The sequence below is a fragment of the Durio zibethinus genome, chromosome 6 (genome assembly GCF_047325235.1).
Source record: "Durio zibethinus cultivar Kanyao isolate XHJ-2024 chromosome 6, ASM4732523v1, whole genome shotgun sequence".
Classification (NCBI taxonomy): Eukaryota; Viridiplantae; Streptophyta; class Magnoliopsida; order Malvales; family Malvaceae; genus Durio; species Durio zibethinus.
In genome coordinates, this window is record NC_143167.1 from 35,081,795 (window position 1) to 35,101,468 (window position 19,674).

At 31.9% G+C, this 19,674-nt stretch overlaps 1 protein-coding gene and 1 pseudogene across 7 annotated transcripts; both read left to right on the forward strand.

The window, feature by feature from the left end:
* Positions 1–5,804: 5,804 nt before the first annotated feature.
* On the forward strand, positions 5,805–13,564 carry LOC111285132 (casein kinase 1-like protein HD16). 6 transcript variants are annotated; one of them, XM_022874390.2, is made up of 19 exons: positions 5,805–5,836; positions 6,907–7,004; positions 7,100–7,287; positions 7,608–7,733; positions 7,826–7,899; positions 7,984–8,053; positions 8,152–8,207; positions 8,344–8,415; positions 8,503–8,597; positions 8,690–8,756; positions 9,003–9,132; positions 9,241–9,459; positions 9,561–9,691; positions 10,158–10,332; positions 10,432–10,522; positions 10,855–11,012; positions 11,093–11,281; positions 11,777–11,883; positions 13,232–13,564. In XM_022874390.2, exons 2-18 carry the CDS (start codon positions 6,908–6,910, stop codon positions 11,834–11,836), a joined length of 1,998 nt encoding a protein of 665 aa, XP_022730125.1. In that variant the 5' UTR covers positions 5,805–5,836; position 6,907; the 3' UTR covers positions 11,837–11,883; positions 13,232–13,564. The 6 variants fall into 6 exon arrangements, with proteins under 6 accessions (XP_022730125.1, XP_022730124.1, XP_089619390.1 ...); XM_022874389.2 differs by having other exon boundaries at positions 5,828–5,992; XM_089763264.1 differs by having other exon boundaries at positions 5,835–5,992; positions 13,236–13,374.
* A 916-nt stretch (positions 13,565–14,480) lies between these two features.
* LOC149518621 (uncharacterized) lies at positions 14,481–17,780 on the forward strand (annotated as a pseudogene). The gene is made up of 2 exons (XR_016343363.1): positions 14,481–16,303; positions 16,958–17,780. The product of XR_016343363.1 is annotated as an uncharacterized LOC149518621 (transcript).
* Positions 17,781–19,674: the final 1,894 nt, after the last annotated feature.

Here is a 19,674-nt window from a genome sequence, read left to right on the forward strand (position 1 = left end):
TGCCTTCCTCGGGGTCTATTTGCTGCTAGATAATGGATGGGGACGTTATTCTGAAATACTAATATTCTTGATTCCAGTATTTTTCTTGTATTTAAAAAAACAATTAACTGTATCTCTTTTTCTGTCAAGTAAAAGAAAAAATCTTGCATATACCAAATACCATTTGCAGTTTACATTCATGTTAGCTCATCTTGTTTCTAGTTGCTTGCTGTTGGGTCTTGGGCCTGAGGCCCTCTATCTCGTATCCAAAACCCAAAAAAAAAAAAGTACTTACCAGAATAATTAAAGCTTATCAGGCTTTTATTAGCAGCCTAATAGCAAAAGGCTCACAATTAATCCCCTCTGAAATTTGCACCCTGAAATTGCATGTTCCAGAAGCTTACATGGGAGGCAGGGTACCCAGCTTGACGCTAATCCAATACATATGTTATTCCTACTTTTTTTTATTAATTAATTAATTAATTAATTATAAGCACAGATTCATCTTTTATATATATATATATATATATATGTATTTTATGTTGCAATCGAATACGACTAAAACTAAACAACAGCAACAAGAAATCTCTGTCGTTTCAGTCAATGCGAAATTAACCATTCTAATTTTCAAATTTTAGATCAAAGCAAAACAACAATTTTTTTTAATGTAAACTAACAATTCATTGACAATAATCAGGACCACAAACAAAGTTTGGAAGTGACGACCTACAAACCCTTTGCTCACCTAACAGACAACCAGACCTAGTCAACTCGTGGGCTACCATATTTGCATTTCTAGAAACATGATCAATAGAACATGAAAGAAAATGTAAAACGAGGTCTTTAATATTTGAGGCCAAATTTCCATCAGCCCAGTAGGAGATATCGCTGCAGTTGACCTCGTTGACATCCAATAAGGAATCACTTTCCAGAATTACATTATTCATATCTTGTTCTTTCGCCAGCTTCAAGCACCAAAAGATAGCCTTAATCTCAGCTTGGAGCAGACTATCAACTCCTGCCATAAGAGATACAGCTGAGAACAATACAACCCCTGTTGAATCACGCACAGCCATTCCCAATCCTGCTTCTTGCTCCCTTTCTTTGTAAGCAGCATCCACATTAATCTTTACCAAGCCTTGTGGCGGGGGAGAGCAAAACAACTTGTTTGACCTTCCGTGCCCTACCTACCTCACAATCTCACAACTTTTGCATCTTAAGAAAAAGTATAACTTTACTAACAAGGACTTTACTTAGTTTTGAAGGAGCAAATTTTAAAATTTCAAAATCTTAGATTCAAGTTCCATCTTATAAATTTGATTGTTTAGTTGTGTTTTAATTTGTTAATTGATGATACAATGATTGTAATTGATTATGATATAATAATTGATTATTCAGTTAATTATATAGATGTAATACATGATTTTGATATTTGATTATGTTTGTAACTTTAAAAAAATCAAATGTAAAACTTTGAATTGGCTATGATATTGTTAAACATCATCAGGTACAAGCATAGTTATTCTAATTTATTTTTTTCCGCAGCAACGAAATTAGTTTGATAGTAAAAGCAGTGAAAAGAGAGACAATAGGAAATCTGTTTATCATTAGTTTAATTTTCTGAATGGACAATAGTCTTCATGGAAACAAAATTAAAGATTTCTTGTTCCTAGAATGCATTAAAATCTGGAAATAATTTGTCTAAGGCAAGGATTCCAAGCAGAATTTGAACTGTATCCTTAAGCTGGCACATGGCATGGTGGCAGCATAAATTCTCTTATGCATCAATTCTTTTTCTCATAACCAAACTTCTTTTTTTCTTGGTATTAAGCAAATGCCAATCTGAAAACTTGTGTATCTACTACCTTTAAAAAAAAAAAAAAAAAATCAATGCCCCTCAATTACTCTCCCTTTTGAACCCCTGATCAAACTCTTGTAGTACAATTCAATTCATGCCAAAGTCTTGATATAAAAGAACATAAAATTCAATTTTAATTAGAAAAGAGAAAACCAAAATAGAAGTCATAAATGATGCTACTAGTCATATATAGTCCAATTCAAAGAGAGATTTTTGCAGGAAAAAACTACTACTACTACCATTATTCTAAACAAACAAACGAAATGTAAAAGAGCAGGAGGCTCGCCAATGACACCCATGACGGCATTAAGCCAAGCCAACTGAGTCAAAATTTCTCGTGTCTACTACGCGTTCGTAAAAGGGCGACCATCAGTTTCTAGATCTCTCACTTTCCAGGAAAGTGCATAACTCAAATATAAATATCATCAAATTCCTTCCTCACAAATTCACCACCATCTCCTCGAAACACCCTTCTTCTCTTCAACTACATATTTTTTTTTCCCAGTCTCACTTCTTTTCCTGTTAAGAAGAAAAACACCAAGAAATTCTCTTGTTGGATAGTATTATTTATTTGAAGATGAGTTCAATGAGGTTGCACGTTCTTCCAGCCATTGGGTTCGTGTTCTTCGCATTTTTGCAGCTCAGTTACGGACAAAGCATCGGTTCTTCGGCTGCCCCTGCTCCATCCAACGATTGTACTGCGATTGATCAAGGGATTGCTTACATTCTCCTTCTAGTTGCCCTGTCAATTACCTACCTCATCCGTTGATTTTATTGGCAACTATGGTATTTTCTCCATGGATATAAGTGAGAGAAACTGCCGCAATTTTGTATATTTTTTTCATATTTGTATTATTACCGGTAAATGTTATATCCTATATATAAATTCAGTTGACATATTCATTACTATATGTTTTGCTCCTCTTGGAATATATTTAGATTCATATGATAAAATCGGTAGACCAAATCTTTTCCAGGAGTTTGAAGGAGGATTATTGCATAAATTTTTTCCCAAGAAAAAGAAAAGTTTGAAGCTTAGAGTGAATTATAATCATGGCAAATAAAAATAAAAGGCCTCATTTTGGAAGAAAAATGAAAGGCATCATGTTGATTCTGTTACGAGGAAGTCAATAATATTGTCCGCCAAATCTTCACATTATCGAAAAAAGAAAAAAAAAACTAACTTCCTATTTAATACTAGGTTAGGTCCTCCTAAAGTTGAAACGTTATAGAAGAATATTAAAATTTTGATAAAAATTGAATAATGGCTGAATTCCAGGATCTTACAAGGCCCATATGTGGTAATATCAATAACTCTATTTTTGAAAACATAGAAATAAACATTAATTTCTAACTGTTACAATTATATATATATATATATATATATACACATACACACACAAGAGATGACAACCTTCACGTTGTTGCAGTTTATTATTTTATTATCTAATATATATTATAATAGTAAAATATATATTTTTAAATGTAAAATAAATATGAATATATTTCAAATATTTGATATATTTTGAAAGTAAAAAAATTGCGTTGAATATATATAAAAAAATGTCATCTTTTTCATAATTAAAAGAGGCAAATAAAACTCATTAAGTTATAAATTAACTCACAATCTTAAATAAAATTCTTCACTCATTTTATCTTTAAAAATAAAAGAAAAAAAAAAAAACAAAATCACTAATCAGTTATTGTAATTTATTTCACATTTTTTCATTAAAATATTTACTATTAAATCAAAACTATAACACAATAATAATATAATAAAAATATATTTTTATAATTAAAAAAAATTACTGACATTATAAGAGAAATTATAAATAACCTGAATGAAAAATAAGTGGTCAGATAATCATTAAATAAATTCTAAATTTGATGATTTCTTTTAAGGCAATGATTTTTTTTTGTTTAAGTGGATTTTTCAAACCACGAGAAAATTGTTTTGTTTTCAAATTTCAGTAGAAAAGAAGAAATTTTTTTTCCAAAAACAAAGATAAAAAACAGAAAGGAATTTGAGAGAAAAAGGAGATAAAGAGTTATGAAATGGAATTTGATAACCAATATTTATTTAAGAGATCAGTTTATATAGATGAATGTACCCACAAAACCTTTTAATACAGAGAATTATTTTTTTTAATTAAGTGAAAAAATATTTATACTAATAATCAAAAGTTAGATGAATAGTTTTTTTTTAGAGAATAGAAATTAAAAGTAATAAATAGATAATAATGAATAGATGAGATAATCTTTTAAAGATCCATTATCTCTTGAATAAGGAAATAGAACAAATTTTTTTGAAATAAATGAAAGAAGAATATAGGAAAAGGTAGTAGGCTAAGAATGGAATATGAAACATTCTTAGCTTTAAAACCTAATATTATGTTTAGATTGAGGGAAGAAGGAAAGGAAAGGAAAATAGAGGAAAGTAATGAAAACAAAAAAAAATTTTCTTTGTTTGGATAAATTTTTAATTTAAATAAAAGGAAAGAAGTAAAAACTTAATAACTTTTGGTTTCTTTTGTAATCCTCATTTTTTTTAATGTCTTAATTTGGAGGAAAAGCTAAGGAAAGGAAAGGTGAAAAAATTTTATTTTTATAAAAAGATTATTATATCCACATTTTTATTATGCAATTATATTTGATTATATAACTGATACTTCTTACAAAAATAATTTTTTTTATAAGTATTTTATATAATATCACATTTTATAAAATATTTTATGATTTTTAAGTCTTAACAACAAAACAAGCCAAATTATTATCAGAATAAATTAAAAAGTTGAATTAAACACAAAATTAAGAATAAATCAATAACTAACTAATACAGCTTACTGTATTAAACATGTTCAATTTTATTTAAAAAGATTTATTTATACAAATTAAGTAGTATAAATATATATTTGTATATTATATGTTACTTTATAAAAAAATATTATAATTGAAAAAAAATATTATAATAAATTATTTTATTTCCTTTTTACTATTTATCCAAACAATGGTTATTAGAATTTATTTTTTTATTAATTTTTACTATCCAAACAATGAGTACATGTATCATTTCTTTTATTAATGTCTATCCAAATATAACGTATGAGAGAAAATATATAAAAGAGAAATAATTAAACTTTAATGATTTGACAGCTTAAAATGAATATATGGTAACTTAATAATTTTACATGATAGTGGATGAAAATATATGTATGTTACATATAAAATAAAATGAATTATTTTATTATACAAATTGAAGATAATTCCTAGTTAACAACATTGGTGATAGGGTTAAAGCTACTTTCTAATTTACAAACATCGGTTAGATTGTTAATTTAGAATATTTTTCATTTTTTAAATCATAGTATGAATGTTGAGTTCTTTACTTAATTATTAGTCAATACATATTCCAAAAAGGAGCAAAACATATAATAATGAACATGTTAGGATTCAAAAGTTTTAAAAAGAATGATAGATAGTTATAAGTAATTAGTATACAATTTATTGGATTGAAACTTACAGATTACTTCGATAATGACATTTTTTTAATGAATTAATCTGGTGAAAAAAAAGTATAACAACCGTAAATTATTTATCAAGTTTACCATTAAACTTTTTTGGGCTTAACACCAATATCAAGTGCAATTGAAAAAGAGAAGTATTTTTTAAGTTTAAGTAAACTACAAAAAATTCAATTTCAAATTCCTCAAAAAAAAAAAAAAAAGGTATAAATAATCTTGAAATAATCATATTTAATATGCTTTTTTTAAAAAATAAAAGTTGAAAATCAATTTAAAAAAAAATCTCAAATAAAACATTATCTTTATTCTTTTACAAATTGGGAGGAGATACCCTAGTTCACCTACGCATGATAAGCAAATAAAAACCAATCATCTCCTTCCACGTAACTCCTCAATGGCATCCTACGTAGCTAAGTCGTGGGCGCTGCCTCTTCCATGTACATGCCTACGCCTCCTTTCTTTCGCTTTCTGGCTTCAGGTCACCCACCGTCATTTCTCTCATTTCCTTTAAACTTTCATTTTTTATCGCATTAAATTTTCCATTAAATCTTCAATTTTGTTTTTCATGGACCGAACTTATTAAAACACGTGATTGGTTTGCGTCATTTCAATTTCTTCTTCTTCTAATAAAAAGGTATATATCATATCCCTTCGTTTTATCTATTTGTCTTTTGGATTTGTTGAAACAAAGCAATAAAAAGAAAAAAAAAAACCCAGTAAAAGAGTCAAATCGGTTTGGGTATGTTTTACTGTTATTGTTCCTTTGGTGCATTGTTTTATAGCGATCGGTTTCTGGGTATTGGTTTTTTTATGCTCTTTTGATAAAAAGTTGTATTTTTTTGGGCGGTCAGTTTTGGGATGATCGTTTGATTTGTGAGTACCCAAATTGATGTTGGTTTGATCAGGTTTTTGTTTAGGGCTGATGCTGAAGTTTGTTAAAGTTTTAAACTTTTTTTTGTTAAAAAAAAAACTAATTTGTAAAGTTTTAAACTCTTTTCTGAAAACATATTATTGTTTGGTCTTAGGGTGATATTTTTGCGTTTCGAGCTGAATTGCATTCAGTTTTGTGTAATTGGGTTTTTGCCCTAGTGAAAGATCATTGGTGATTTCTGGTTTTTATAATGATGGTCAGAGTGTGGGTTTTGCAGCTTGGATGAATCTGATATTGCAGTGCATTTTTGTTTTTGGTTGGATTATGGTTTACGCTTAGTTTTTTATGTTATAAGCATGCAATTTAACTATGGTCACTTATAACTTGAGGTCTGATGTATAATTGTTGAACTAGAAATTTTGAGGTTGCAATAAAATTGAAATGGATTATGAATTTTACTGGTATATGTTATGAATTCCGAATTTGTGGGATTGTTGTTTCTTACTAATTATTGCTAAACCATATGGCTATCCATTTAAATAAATGTCACTTGCTTTTCTGTGGGCATGATATATTTTGGTGGGAAATTTGGAGATTTTAGCTAGGGGTTTATTGATGATTAAATAAAATATCATGGATAATGGTTTGATAGGAGGTTTGTTTTTGCATGGGAAAAGAATGCCGGATTTGAGAGGTGGAATTCGACGATCAAAGAGGATCAATGACAACCAGGAGAGCCCTGCTGTCTTAGTTACAACTGCTCGGCGTGGTGCTGGTAATAACCTTTTAAGTTTTATCTTTAACTCTTTTATGTTTTGAATTAATCCAATTTACCTGCTGTTTTCTTCTATAATATGAATCCATGATCAGCTAGTAGAGGTAGAGGTAGAGGGCGCAGAGCAATGAATCAGGATGACAATGCGAAGCTTGTTGGTCCTGGGGCCTGTGGCAGGGGTTGCACCGGAATAAACTTGCCAGTGAGGCACGTAGTTGAGAAAACTGCGGAAAGATTGGTTGCTGTTGAGGAAGAAGGAAGCACTAATCCACTTCCTGAAAGGGTACGAATTTTTAATCTGACTTCTGGGGCCATTAATTTACTTTTGTTATACTGGAACAATAATGGATAAGAGTCTCATGTTCGTGGGTGGGGATGTTATTGAATGTAAATGACCAGACAGGCCTAAGCAATCGCTTCAACTTTCTCACTTCCCCTTATCAAGAAAAAGAAGAGGCATATATAACTTTCTTTCTGATTATGCATGATTTGAGAGTGTTGTATATGGTCAAATCTGACCACTTATATTTTTCATCTTCAAATTGACATGCCAAGCTTTTCAAGTGATTTGTACTAATGTTCCATCTGCTTCTTCTTTGGCAGGTGCAGCTTGGTAACTCTCCTGTGTACAAGCTAGATAGAAAGCTGGGTAAAGGGGGTTTTGGGCAGGTTTATGTCGGAAGAAGGATCTCTGGTGGCATAGGGTGCACTGGTGCTGATGCCTTTGAGGTTCTCTTTCACTCGCAACTCCAGTGAACCTGAACAAAATTCACAGGAAGTTGATTCTGTTGCTAATGCGATTATCCTGCTTTATTTTGCAGGTTGCGTTGAAATTTGAACATCGAAATGGTAAGGGATGTAGTTCTGGTCCTCCTTATGAGTGGCAAGTATACAGGTATGCCAGATTTCATTCTTGCAAGCGTTTGAACTTCAAATTTTTTAACCTGATTTATGTTCCTGTCTCAAAATTATCATTCAGCACTCTTAATGGTTGTTATGGAATTCCCTTGGTTCATTACAAAGGTCAACTCGGAGACTACTACATCCTTGTGAGTTTCTTTATTAAAGAATTTCAAATCCACTGTAATATTTTGGAAAAATGGAAAAAAAAAGAGTCTATTGATGTTTCTGTGAATCTTATTACTAGGTCATGGATATGCTAGGTCCAAGTTTATGGGATGTTTGGAACTCAAACAACCAGATGTATGAAACTATTATTCTCTCGTTCTCCCCCTCATTCTTTTAATGTTATCTTCAGTTTTCCTAAAAATCTATGCTTTGATTTTTTTTATCTAACACTTTGTTGCTACTATATCTTGTTGTTTTTACTCTTGGTAAGGCTGACGGAAGAAATGGTTGCTTGTATAGCAGTGGAGGCAATATCAATTCTTCAGCAGCTTCATCACAAAGGGTACTTTGAAATTGTTGCATTCCATTTTTTTCCTCACCTCTTTTACTGCTTGTTGTATTTTGTCCACATTTCTTTTCTCCACTTCAGTTTTGTACATGGAGATGTTAAGCCCGAGAACTTTTTGCTTGGTCAGCCTGGGACCTCAAATGAGAAGAAGTTGTATCTAATTGATCTGGGTTTGGGTATAGCTGCTTGCCTTTTACCTATTGGAGATGCTTTACTATTTTATAACATATTTTTTGTGGAGTGGCCTATAATTCTTGGTCCTGTTCAGCTTCAAGATGGAAGGAGGCAGCTTCTGGTCGTCATGTTGAATATGACCAAAAGCCTGATGTGTTTAGGTAACTGACTCTAAGTACTAAGTCTGCTTCTGTTATGTTGTGAACATGAACATTTGTTAGAGAACTTCCCTATTTGTTTATTTATTTATTTGTTATTTCTATAGAGATATATGTTTATAGACTTTGCTAAGTAGCTAGCATAATTTTCCCAGCCTACTTGCCTGTTCTTGCTTCAGACTGAAGAAAGACAAGATTTTGAATGTTTAGTTTGCCATTTTGAATTTATTATTATTTTGTTCGTTTTAGGGGTACTGTACGTTATGCAAGTGTACATGCTCATTTGGGTAGGACAGGGAGTCGAAGGGATGACCTTGAGTCATTGGCTTATACACTAATATTTCTACTTAGAGGAAAACTTCCCTGGCAAGGTTACATTGTAAGTTTATTTAATTGTTCGACCTTGTATTTCCAATTAGAATTTTGTAGCCTAATTGCTGTCTTTTGTCATTAATGTGTTGTGCTTTGATGTATTGTGGGGCTGCAGGGGGAGAACAAAGGGTTTCTTGTTTGTAAAAAGAAGATGGCAACTTCTCCTGAGATGCTTTGTTACTTGTGCCCTCCTCCTTTTCAACAGTTTCTTGAGATTGTGACCAATATGAAATTTGATGAAGAACCGAATTACCCAAAACTCATTTCCCTTTTTCATAATAGCATAGATTTCAATTCATCAATACGTCCCATCCAAATTGATGGAGCTATTAAGGTTGTTAACTGGGATTTAACTTGTGCCAATACCTTTTCTTAAACAAAAAGTTTGGATTTTTTTTTTATTTAGAATTTGTTGATAAATCCTTAATGCATCAGGTGGGTCATAAAAGGGGAAGATCACTTACTGAGTTGGAAGATGGTGAGCAGCTTAAGAAGAAAGTTCGGCTAGGTTCTCCTGCTTCTCAGTGGATCTCAATCTATAATTCCAGAACTTCGATGAAGCAGAGGTGAAAATTCTCTTCAAAACCAAAGATGTTGTCTTTGGTATAAAATTCTCTTTGATTATGTGTCTACGAGCGCATGTGTGTGTTTTGGCTACTTCATATGCTTCACAGATTAGTTGAATGGGGCAAATGGCCTTATGGAAATGTAACTTTTGATCACTTTCAATGAAGGCAAAGTGGATACCAATGCTAGAATTTCCTGTAATCTGAAGTGATGAAATTTCTTGGCATCAGAAGACTTTAGAACTGAATCTCATCTTCATGAAGAAACTCTGTTATGTAGCCAGCCTATTTAAACCCCCCCCCCCCTCCCCGCTCTAAAAAAAAGATGAAAAGAAGAAAAGGAAAGTAAGAAGGTCATGAAAGCCAACCATGGCTGCTTCTATTCAGAATTTGGTATCTCCTGCAGCAGTTTTTGGTATTAGATTCCTCTTTCTTTGTTATGAAGAATTCTCAATATTCATTGCAGGTATCACTACAATGTTATGGATTCAAGACTCCACCAGCATGTGGAGAAGGGAAAGGAAGATGGCTTGTATATTAGCTGTGTGGCTTCATCATTGAATCTGTGGGCCGTTGTTATGGATGTGGGGACAGGTTTCACATCTCAGGTTTACGAGTTATCACCAATTTTTTTGCATAAGGTAGAAATAACTGATTCTCAGTTCTCAGCTTTTCAGTTTCATTATTCTAATTAGCTAAGCCTCAGGAAGTTTATTCCTTCGAACTGATTATATGGTCAGGAGTGGATAATGGAACAGTGGGACAAGAATTATTACATTACTTCAGTTGCTGGTGCATGCAACGGCAGTGCACTAGTTGTTATGTCAAAGGGTAAATTCATGCTTGGCTTATTTTTTTTAAGTATTTATGTTCACCGGATATATTATCCACAATGGTGGGTTGTTTCATAAGAGTTTAAGTTTGTATTATATAGTGTGGCAAGTTATGCCTAACTGATAAGGCTGTGGGACTCTAATTTCTGGTTGCTGATGTCGTGTCGCAGTTCAGCTTAAGCTGAGTTCTTAGATTAGGACAAAGGACAAATTCTTCTGTCGTGATTATCATGTTGATTGATCATTTCTCATGAACTTTATCTGGCAATTGATGTTGTGAAGTTCCATGCTGGTAATGCTGATACTGCTTTCTCCTTATTGCTACTAAAGGTACACCCTACACACAACAGTCCTACAAAGTTAGTGATGTATTTCCTTTCAAATGGATTAATAAGAAATGGAAAGAAGGCTTCTCTGTGACCTCAATGACCACTGCAGGCAGCAAATGGGGCATTGTCATGTCCCGTAATGCAGGCTATCTTAGTCAGGTTGTCCAATTCCAGTTTAATAATACTCAATTTTATGATAATGCAGCAATCACTTACATGTTGTTGTACTTGCTGACTAGGTTGTTGAACTTGATTTCCTTTATCCAAGTGAGGGGATTCACAGAAGATGGGAAAAAGGATATCGGATTACATCAGCGGCTGCTACAGAGGACCAAGCTGCATTCATACTTAGTGCATCCAAGAGAAAATCACAAGATATAATGCAAGAGACTTTGCGTACATCTGCTTTTCCTAGTACCCATGTAAAGGTAATCTAATTTTGCATGATTTTTCTAACTTAAAGGTGTATAATATTATCTATATCACTATCTTTAGTGTTTGGAGCAGTCTTTCTGTCTTATACTATATTTCACAATGTGAAACTTGACTTGGAAGCTTCTTTATGATGTCATTGTCATGCAACGTGGTGAACCTCACTTGGCAATACCATTTATTAAAAAGTTTCCTATAGGCTATAGCTTAGAAATGAACTAAAACAGTTCAATTTATACAAGGCTGTATATTTTTCATGCATTTACATTTTGAATAAAGAAAATTATGGTCCATTAATCTCAATCATGGATATAAATCTAGTTTTAGCTCCAAATTGTCATGGCTCAAGATTGCCAGCTGGTAGAATTATTTTTATAAAATATATTTTCTTATAATTCTTGAATGCTAACTCTCTAAGAATGTAAACTCTAACATAAATATTTGATTTATCCCATACCAGCTAATGATTCTTGCTTTTATCTATTTTTCAGGATAAATGGTTGAAAAATCTGTATATTTCATCCATTTGCTATGGGAGGACAGTGTCCTGAAGTTTTGGTATTCGGAAGAAGCAACTGCAGTTACAAGTTGAAGGCAGGTAAACTATTCTGGTCTAGCCATCTGTTGTTAATCGAATCTTGGTCTGGTTTGAGGCCTTGAAATTAAGAACGGTTGATGAGTCTTGTAAGGATTCCAATTTATTGCGCCTTTCCTCCTTCTAATGATGTTTTGAAAACAAAATTTCCTTCCATTTTATCATGACTTTGCTCTCATCCTTGTTTATCAAGCATAAATTAGATCATGTTTGTGTATTTAAACCTACTTCATTTGTTGCCATGTCTTGTTGTTTTCTTGATGCCTGAAGATGTCTCTGATAATAACTTTAAGATCCCTTGATACAATACCTGAAAGTAATTTTCTTGTATGAACTGTATGTTCTTGAAATGTAACATCTTAATAATAATTGCACAATATGTCTTTGAAGCTGTGAAGAGATCAGTGGATAGTATATTTGTTTCCAGTTCTGAATTTTTATTTCCAAAAAGTCTATGGTTGAATATCGTTCATGTCTAACTACAGCTTTGTTAGCATCTAACAGTCTGTTGCAACATATTCAAAATTCAAATCTGATTTTGTATCAATTGTGGACTTTGTCTCTTGTATACTCTACTGACCTGATAGCCTGCTATAAAAGGAAGCTTACGGGATTGCCAATTGTACTGTTATTCGTTTATCCAGATTTTCTAATTATTAATGAAAATATGCTTTCAGATCACTTGAATTTTGTATTAAATGAATAATTGATTCTTAGTCCTATAGTTGTCACAACATTGCATCCATATTCTCGGGCTCAGATTGGTAGCCTAAGAGAGGATTCGAGGACATTTTGGGTTACTTAGCCTGATTTAATAGGTTACTGGAGAAAAGCATCTTGCCTTCTGTGTAGACGGTAAATTTTGGAGGTTCATGTTCTTGCTGATTTTGGTCTTTAAAGTGGATATAGACAAATCCACTTTATGTCCACTTTGTGTTTGTGAGCTTTGATGACTTGCGTCTAACTGGCTACTAACTAGTCAACCTTCCATCCTACTATCTACTGTTGTAAAATTTATGTAGGTAAATACTTTGATAGTGGATGACTGATTTCCACAGAAAACTAGGGGTAAAGCTTTTCAGTAGTCCAAAACTGTAGAAGAGCTCAAGTGAGCTAGGGTCTGACATTCCTATATAGTAAAAATTCGGTTCTAACCAAAACTTGAGCTCTCTTCTTTTATTTTTTTATTTTTTTTATTTTTAATAGTTGAGTATTGTTGTGCATTTATCAAATTGTTTCCTGTTTAGGCTTTAAGTGATGTCTGCCGATTGATTTGGCATGTTTGACATTTTAAACCTGTATCAATACTTTGTTATATGAACTTATTTTAAGTTTCCATTTATTGTACTAGGAAGTTAATTTTTGTCATCATTTCAAGCGATATTTGTGCTTGTTGGCTGCCGCTGTGGAGGATACTGAAAGTGTTGGGAGTTGCAAAGAGATTACTCTTTTGCGTGGCAGTCACCATTTAAGCATATATATATATATATATATATATAAGCTTTTCAAACCCACCCTGCCAAGTTTGTAAAGTGCCTAAAGGATGAGGAATGTAAATCATACTTGGTATCACAGACTCTTTTTTTCAGCCTAAAACTTCATGCTTGTAATATGTGACTTGTACGAGTTCAAGGAACAACTTTTAATTTTGCCCCCACTAAAATTCATTTAGTATTCTTACTCACTTTATATCTTATTAGCTAGCCTGGCAGCTGAGCATTTGCTTTAGTTGATTGGTGCTTGATGAACAGGTTCGAATCTTTTCTTCTCAAAAAAAAAAAAAAAAAAAGCATCCTATATTTCTCCTCCTCTCTTTTCTCCATATTTTCATCTTCCCTTTCCCAAATTTTCCTGTTTTGTAACAATCACAAAATTTTTAGAAGAAAAAGTTTATCCATGTCTTCTTATATTTAGACAAAAAATTGACTCTTAATTACTATATTATTAGTATCAGGAATCCAACATTCTATAAACAAATAAACATTTAGCCATTACAATTCATTTATAGATTATTTGTTCAAGTATAAAAGTTTTTAGCAAATGTTTTGTTTTTTGGTCCAATTAAAAATCTATTTTTTAGTAATAAAAACTAATTTTATTGGGTGGGAGTGCTTCCTAAATTCTAACCTAACTAATACTAATTTTTATTTACTTCGAAAAAAGAAAAAACTAATCTTTGTTATTTCATTGAAATCAAAATAAATAAAAAGTATATATTTCTTTCGCAGTTCTGATCTTAGCTAGTCAAAGTATGAATTAAACCCATATAAGGAAACATGTAAATTGGTGGGTTAAGCTTCTATTTTGATCATGTTTTATGTTGGTTAAAATATTAAAAAAATCTAGTATAGTTTTTTAAATTTCTAAAACCTTTATTGTTCTTAATTGAACTTTTAAACTATTATTTTTGTCTAATTAACATGTGTTTTTAAATGAAAATCACTAAGATTAGACGAAAGATAGAGATTTAATCAAATATCAATAATACTTTTAAGGATTTTATTAAAAAATAATTTTCTAAGAGCTTAATTAGACATTAATATATAATACTTTTAAAGTATTATTTAGATGCAATAAAAGTAAGACAGGTCAAGGGCTCATTTAATATTTTAACCTATTTAATTAGACTATGTAGTACATATCGTCATGTTTTAACAATAAAAGAGTATGTTGAAGAAGAAGAAGAAGAAGAAGCTGCTGTTTCTTTTGAACCTCATGCCAGGTTGGGTGATATATATTTAGGGTGCTGCTGAGCTGAAGTATAACAGAACATGAAAACTATGAAGTTACCTAAACTACTCAAGAGTGAACCTTTTGTGATAAGCCTATGGGCATATATATAGTCATATAGTCAAAACTAAAATCAGATGGGTTTTTTTTTTAATATTTATATATTATCATGAACATCCTCATAAAGGAAATTTGGGATAAATAAGTTATTTCGATTCCTAAACTATATATGGTGCAAATGTAAAACCAGAGTTTTCAGAAGCATTTCTTTCTCTGGGTTTTTTTTTTTTTTTTGAAAGAAAAGGTTGTTTAGTTGGATAAGGGGTGTGTGTGTGTGTGTGTATATCCTACGGCTTTTGTGTGTGTTTTATTAAAGCGTGCTGGTGCTTTTGAAAATGGTGGAGATTTTGTAAAGTAAGCACAGCTATGGTCCTTGGTTTCTTTCCTTCGTATTCCCCTCCCCACCACCAATCCAATCCTTAAAGTTTTATGGAGGAACAGGGTAAAAGAAACTGTTGCTTGCAAATCACGAAGACATAAGCCCTTGACGCTGCAGCCCAATCCTTAATATGTGAGCTTCCTCACATGCACATGGGTCCGGTAATGCAGCCCCTGGAAGTTGAGAACGCATGCCTAACCACACGCATATCCTTGCTTGGATATACAATAAGAAGATATAGAGGATCTTTTTTTATTAATAAAATTTGAATATTGAGAAGAATCCATGTTCCTTCCGCTAGGGGAAGACACTCCTGACCACCAAAACAAGGGCTACTATCTTGCTCTTTTCAACACTTAAATTAAGTTAGCCTAGTTGGACCATGGTGGTCTTAATAAAAAAAAGACATCCTAGTCCAAAAAACGTAGTCTTTAAGTTCGTTTGCCAAATAGGACCATGTGCTTATATTATCTAGAATTAATCATTTCTCGTTCTATTTCAAGTTTCACTCTTTGGGTGGGAAGAAATTAAAGAAAACTTTGGTTTCACTCTGCAATGGGTATCAGAAAGTGGTGCATTTCAGGGTGCAAAACTGTATGCTTAAGCCGGCACTACCATGAGATTGGACCTGTGAACTCATCAACATCCACCACTGGGTCAAAAAAGCTGAAGTGGAAAGTGCTCTGGATGAAGATTAAGACAGAGAAGAAGAAGATTTTTGAGTCTGATCCAGTGGAGGTACCCTATGATCCTTACACCTAATCGCAGAATTTCGATCAGGGCTTTCCGTGGGATGAGCCTGATAACCTATCTCGATCATTCTCTATGAGGTTTGCTGATTCTTCCAGGGTTTTTCTCAGGAAAGCTGCAATCTAGTTTGAAATAGCTTCTTTTTTTTTTTTCAATCTTTGAAGCTCTGTAGCTATCTCTTAGTCTTCATTCTTTGTGGATAAAACGGTTTGCCCCATTCAATCTCTCCTATCTGTTGTTTTAAGAAAGAGAAAGGGAGAAACAGCAATGCCTACCCAAAATAAAAAAAACAAAAAGATTTCTGAAATCTCTGATCTTGCAAATGTAATGCCAATGTATAAATATCTTGCCTAGTATTCTTCCCTGAATTCCTATTTCCCTGAAAGTAAACTTGATTGTTTTATGTAGGTTATTGCAATCTTACTTGATTAACCCACCAAGTGCAGATGTGGTCGACATGGCCGTCAGGCATTAATTGCTCCAGGAACCTCGTCACCGATTTAGGTAAATGTCAGTTCACAAGGGAAAGAAAAAAATGAAATCATTTTTTGGTGAAGGAAAAAGAAAAACAAAAGCGTGGAAAACAAGGAAAGGAATAATGATTTTTGAAGCAAATTATTAAGTATTAATATTATTGCTTGGCAGCAAAAGCTCGGTGGAATTGTAAAACCCGATGGGACTCTCACGTTGGTTTTAACTAGTGGCCAAATTTGGTGATCTGATAATTCGGATCAATTTATATAATACAGACAGAATTTCCAAGTGATTAACTTTGGCTAGACTTGGAATAACGTAGTAGCTTAGATGACAAATAGTAGCAAGCGTTGAAAGATAGAAGAAATAATGCAGTCAACATCAATCTTAATTTGAAGAAGCAAGATATTTGCATCCTTATTCCCTAATGTGTGTATGATACACAGTTGATATTCCAAACCCTAATGACAGATGATGTTCTTACTATTTGGGAAAAATTTCCCCAGCCAATATCTTTTTATGGCTTCTTGTTGTTGATGGCGAAGCTTAAACCTGATGATATGATATTCCTGTTTAGTCTTTAATATTAGTAACTCAGAATTAATCAAGTTATCTTTTCAAAGACAAACTTATTGGTTGTGGGGTTCTGACTCCAAAACTATTTGTCTGTTTCTTTTATTTCAGGTTTGGATATATAAATATATGGTACACGAGATACATATACCTTGAGTCAGTCGGTCAATGGGCAAGAAGAAGTAGAGAAATAAAATGCTAATGTGGATGGTTTACTTTTCAGGCATCAAAGCTAATGAAAATGATGGATCATCTATTTGCAACTTGCTATAGTCTGTCTATATATGGTTTACAGCCAAAAATCTATTGTGCCGTTCATTTTCATTTATAGCTGACAAAAGCATTTAACTGTCGGTCACAGAACTCTCTTCTACTCCAGGGAACTGTCAAAATTTGGGTTCCAATTATTTTGAATCCAAACAACTCGACCCATCAGTTAAGCAAAAGCCGAAAGCCTTTTCCTACTATCTGGTCAACGACGCCGTTTCGAAGTCCTAGTTCTCCTTTGCATCAGCGTATGGTGTGCCAGCCCCACCCAATTTTTGAGTCCTCATTTTTATTCCGAGATGTCCCAGAAATGCTTTTGGGATAGGAATTATTTGTGTTGAAAAGAGAAAATAATGTTGCAAGGATGAAACTGAAATATTGGTTAAAATGTTTTTATTGTGAATGAAGTGAAGTCGGCTTTTATTGTGAAAGGCTTTATTCTGGAAAGGCTTTTGACACGTTTCATTTAACAGCAGCAGTGGTTGATGACCACAATGACAGGACAACATATGTGAAGACTTTAGACCTACAGCTGCTCAACGCAACAAACAAAGGTTGCTATTTTCACACAGGTCCCTTCACAAATGGTCAGAGTTTCTCTGTCATTTTTTCCCCCTTTCCTAACACCATTCGGTTAGCCTTATAAACACCGTTATTCAAACTTGAAAACCGCATTTATATTTGCGCAAATACAAAATGAATTTTGATTGATTAGTAATTCAAATAGTTACAAGTTTATTTACAGCTATTAGATGAAAAATTAAATTCAGAATCATTTGTAAATACTACAATCACTTCCAGAATCTGTCGGATTGCAAACAAAACAAAATTGCTTTGATTCATCTTTTTATTGAGATAAATTGTTTGAAACATATATTTATATATATATATATATATTTTATAAAAGGTAAGGTTGACGTGATTATATTGGATTACTATAGAAATGCACTTATTAGGAAATTCATGTTACAAGTGATTCTTTGATTAAATATGTTATGATTGACAAATTTCACTGAATTATATGCTTATTAAGATATTTAGGATTTTTTTTTCTAAGGAAGAGAAAGTGTTTTTTCTTTTAAAAGTTTGGATTATTGCATAATGTTGTAAATTATTATTAATCAAGTATGTTATAGTTTATATATATATATATATATATATTTATTAGGCATCCTTACTAAGGTTATTAAAAATTCATTACCTAGAGAAGAATCATGATTTTGAAATGTTCGTATTGATTCAATGTGATATATGTGGTTTACATAAAATTAGATCGATGAACAGAAAGAAAGTATTAGCATATGACTTCTATGGTTGATTATTCTAGTATATTACTATAATTTCATTGTGCATGCAATAAATAATCATTAGCATGTTTGTTGTTTATAACGTGAAATTGAATTGCATTATTTCAATTGATAGACGAAGATGAATGTTATGGAAGTCTACTAAAATCATTTATAAAACTAACCACATTTTCGTTTCAATCAATAAGTATGATCAAATGCACAATAAATGTTTATCGAAAAAATATTAATGAAATATTTTTTAAACCCGTGGTTTAATACAAAGCCTTTGGGTGTTGTTTTACAGCAGGTCGTATAAATACAATAAAGTTCATAATGAAAGGAACATAGGTACCCCACATAAATTAAAACCAAACTTTCATTATCTAAAAAGTTTGTGAACATAAAGCAATTGTCAAGGTTTTTAAAATCTATAAGAAAAATATTATGAAGAAAGAGGAATTAAGTGCATCTCATTAACTATGCACGTAATAAGGCACGTCGATTCATATTATTGAATATAAATACTTAATTATAAATAATATTCTGAATGAATTGAAGATGCCATGTTTGAAATATATATATATTCAAATTCATTCCTCAATATAAAAATTTACTCAAAAAAGTTCATACAAGCATGAAAAAGAAATTTTCAAGTTGCCCCAAAACCTTTAGGCTAATGGTTAAAGGTGTTTGAAGGGACATTAAGAGTTGGATTTCGAAACAAGCATCTCCCTCTCTTTTACTTGTACTAGGATTTTGCTCTTTTGATGTAACCATAAAACAAAAAAGAAATTTTCAAATTAAAAATGATGAAGAGCTTTAACATGAAATGTAAATGATTTGGAAAAGTAAATTACATGATTCATATTTCTTTACTTCTTAAAAGAACAAGAAAATCATATAATTTAGATTTCTTAACCAAACTTGTTTAAAGAATAAAGGAGATTGCAAATAAACCTATGCAATATTATTTTACTATAAAATTAGATTTTAATATTTTGTTGAGACAAATCAAGTTTCAAGATGTAACCTTTTTGAAAAAAAAAAAAAGCATTATATTATTGTTTACAATTACGGGTTATAACTTCTAAACTACGAGTGGACTTTTCGTTTTTTTTGTTTTTTCTCAAACCAATTCATTGCAAATGAAAATTCAATAAATAAAAGTTGATGGAATGATAGACAAGGGAAAGCGAAATATTTAGTTTAAGGGATTACACAAGACATGAAATGATTATTTTAACGCAGATACACCGTAGCAAATAATTGAAT

What these genes read in the sequence shown, in the direction of transcription:
- LOC111285132 (XM_022874390.2), top strand. Translation starts at nt 6,908, where the DNA reads ATGCCGGATTTGAGAGGTGGAATTCGACGATCAAAGAGGATCAATGAC. An exon ending in AGAACTTCGATGAAGCAGAG is followed by an intron (nt 9,692 to 10,157) that starts GTGAAAATTCTC and finishes TATTCATTGCAG; the next exon opens with GTATCACTACAATGTTATGG. An exon ending in ATGCAGGCTATCTTAGTCAG is followed by an intron (nt 11,013 to 11,092) that starts GTTGTCCAATTC and finishes CTTGCTGACTAG; the next exon opens with GTTGTTGAACTTGATTTCCT.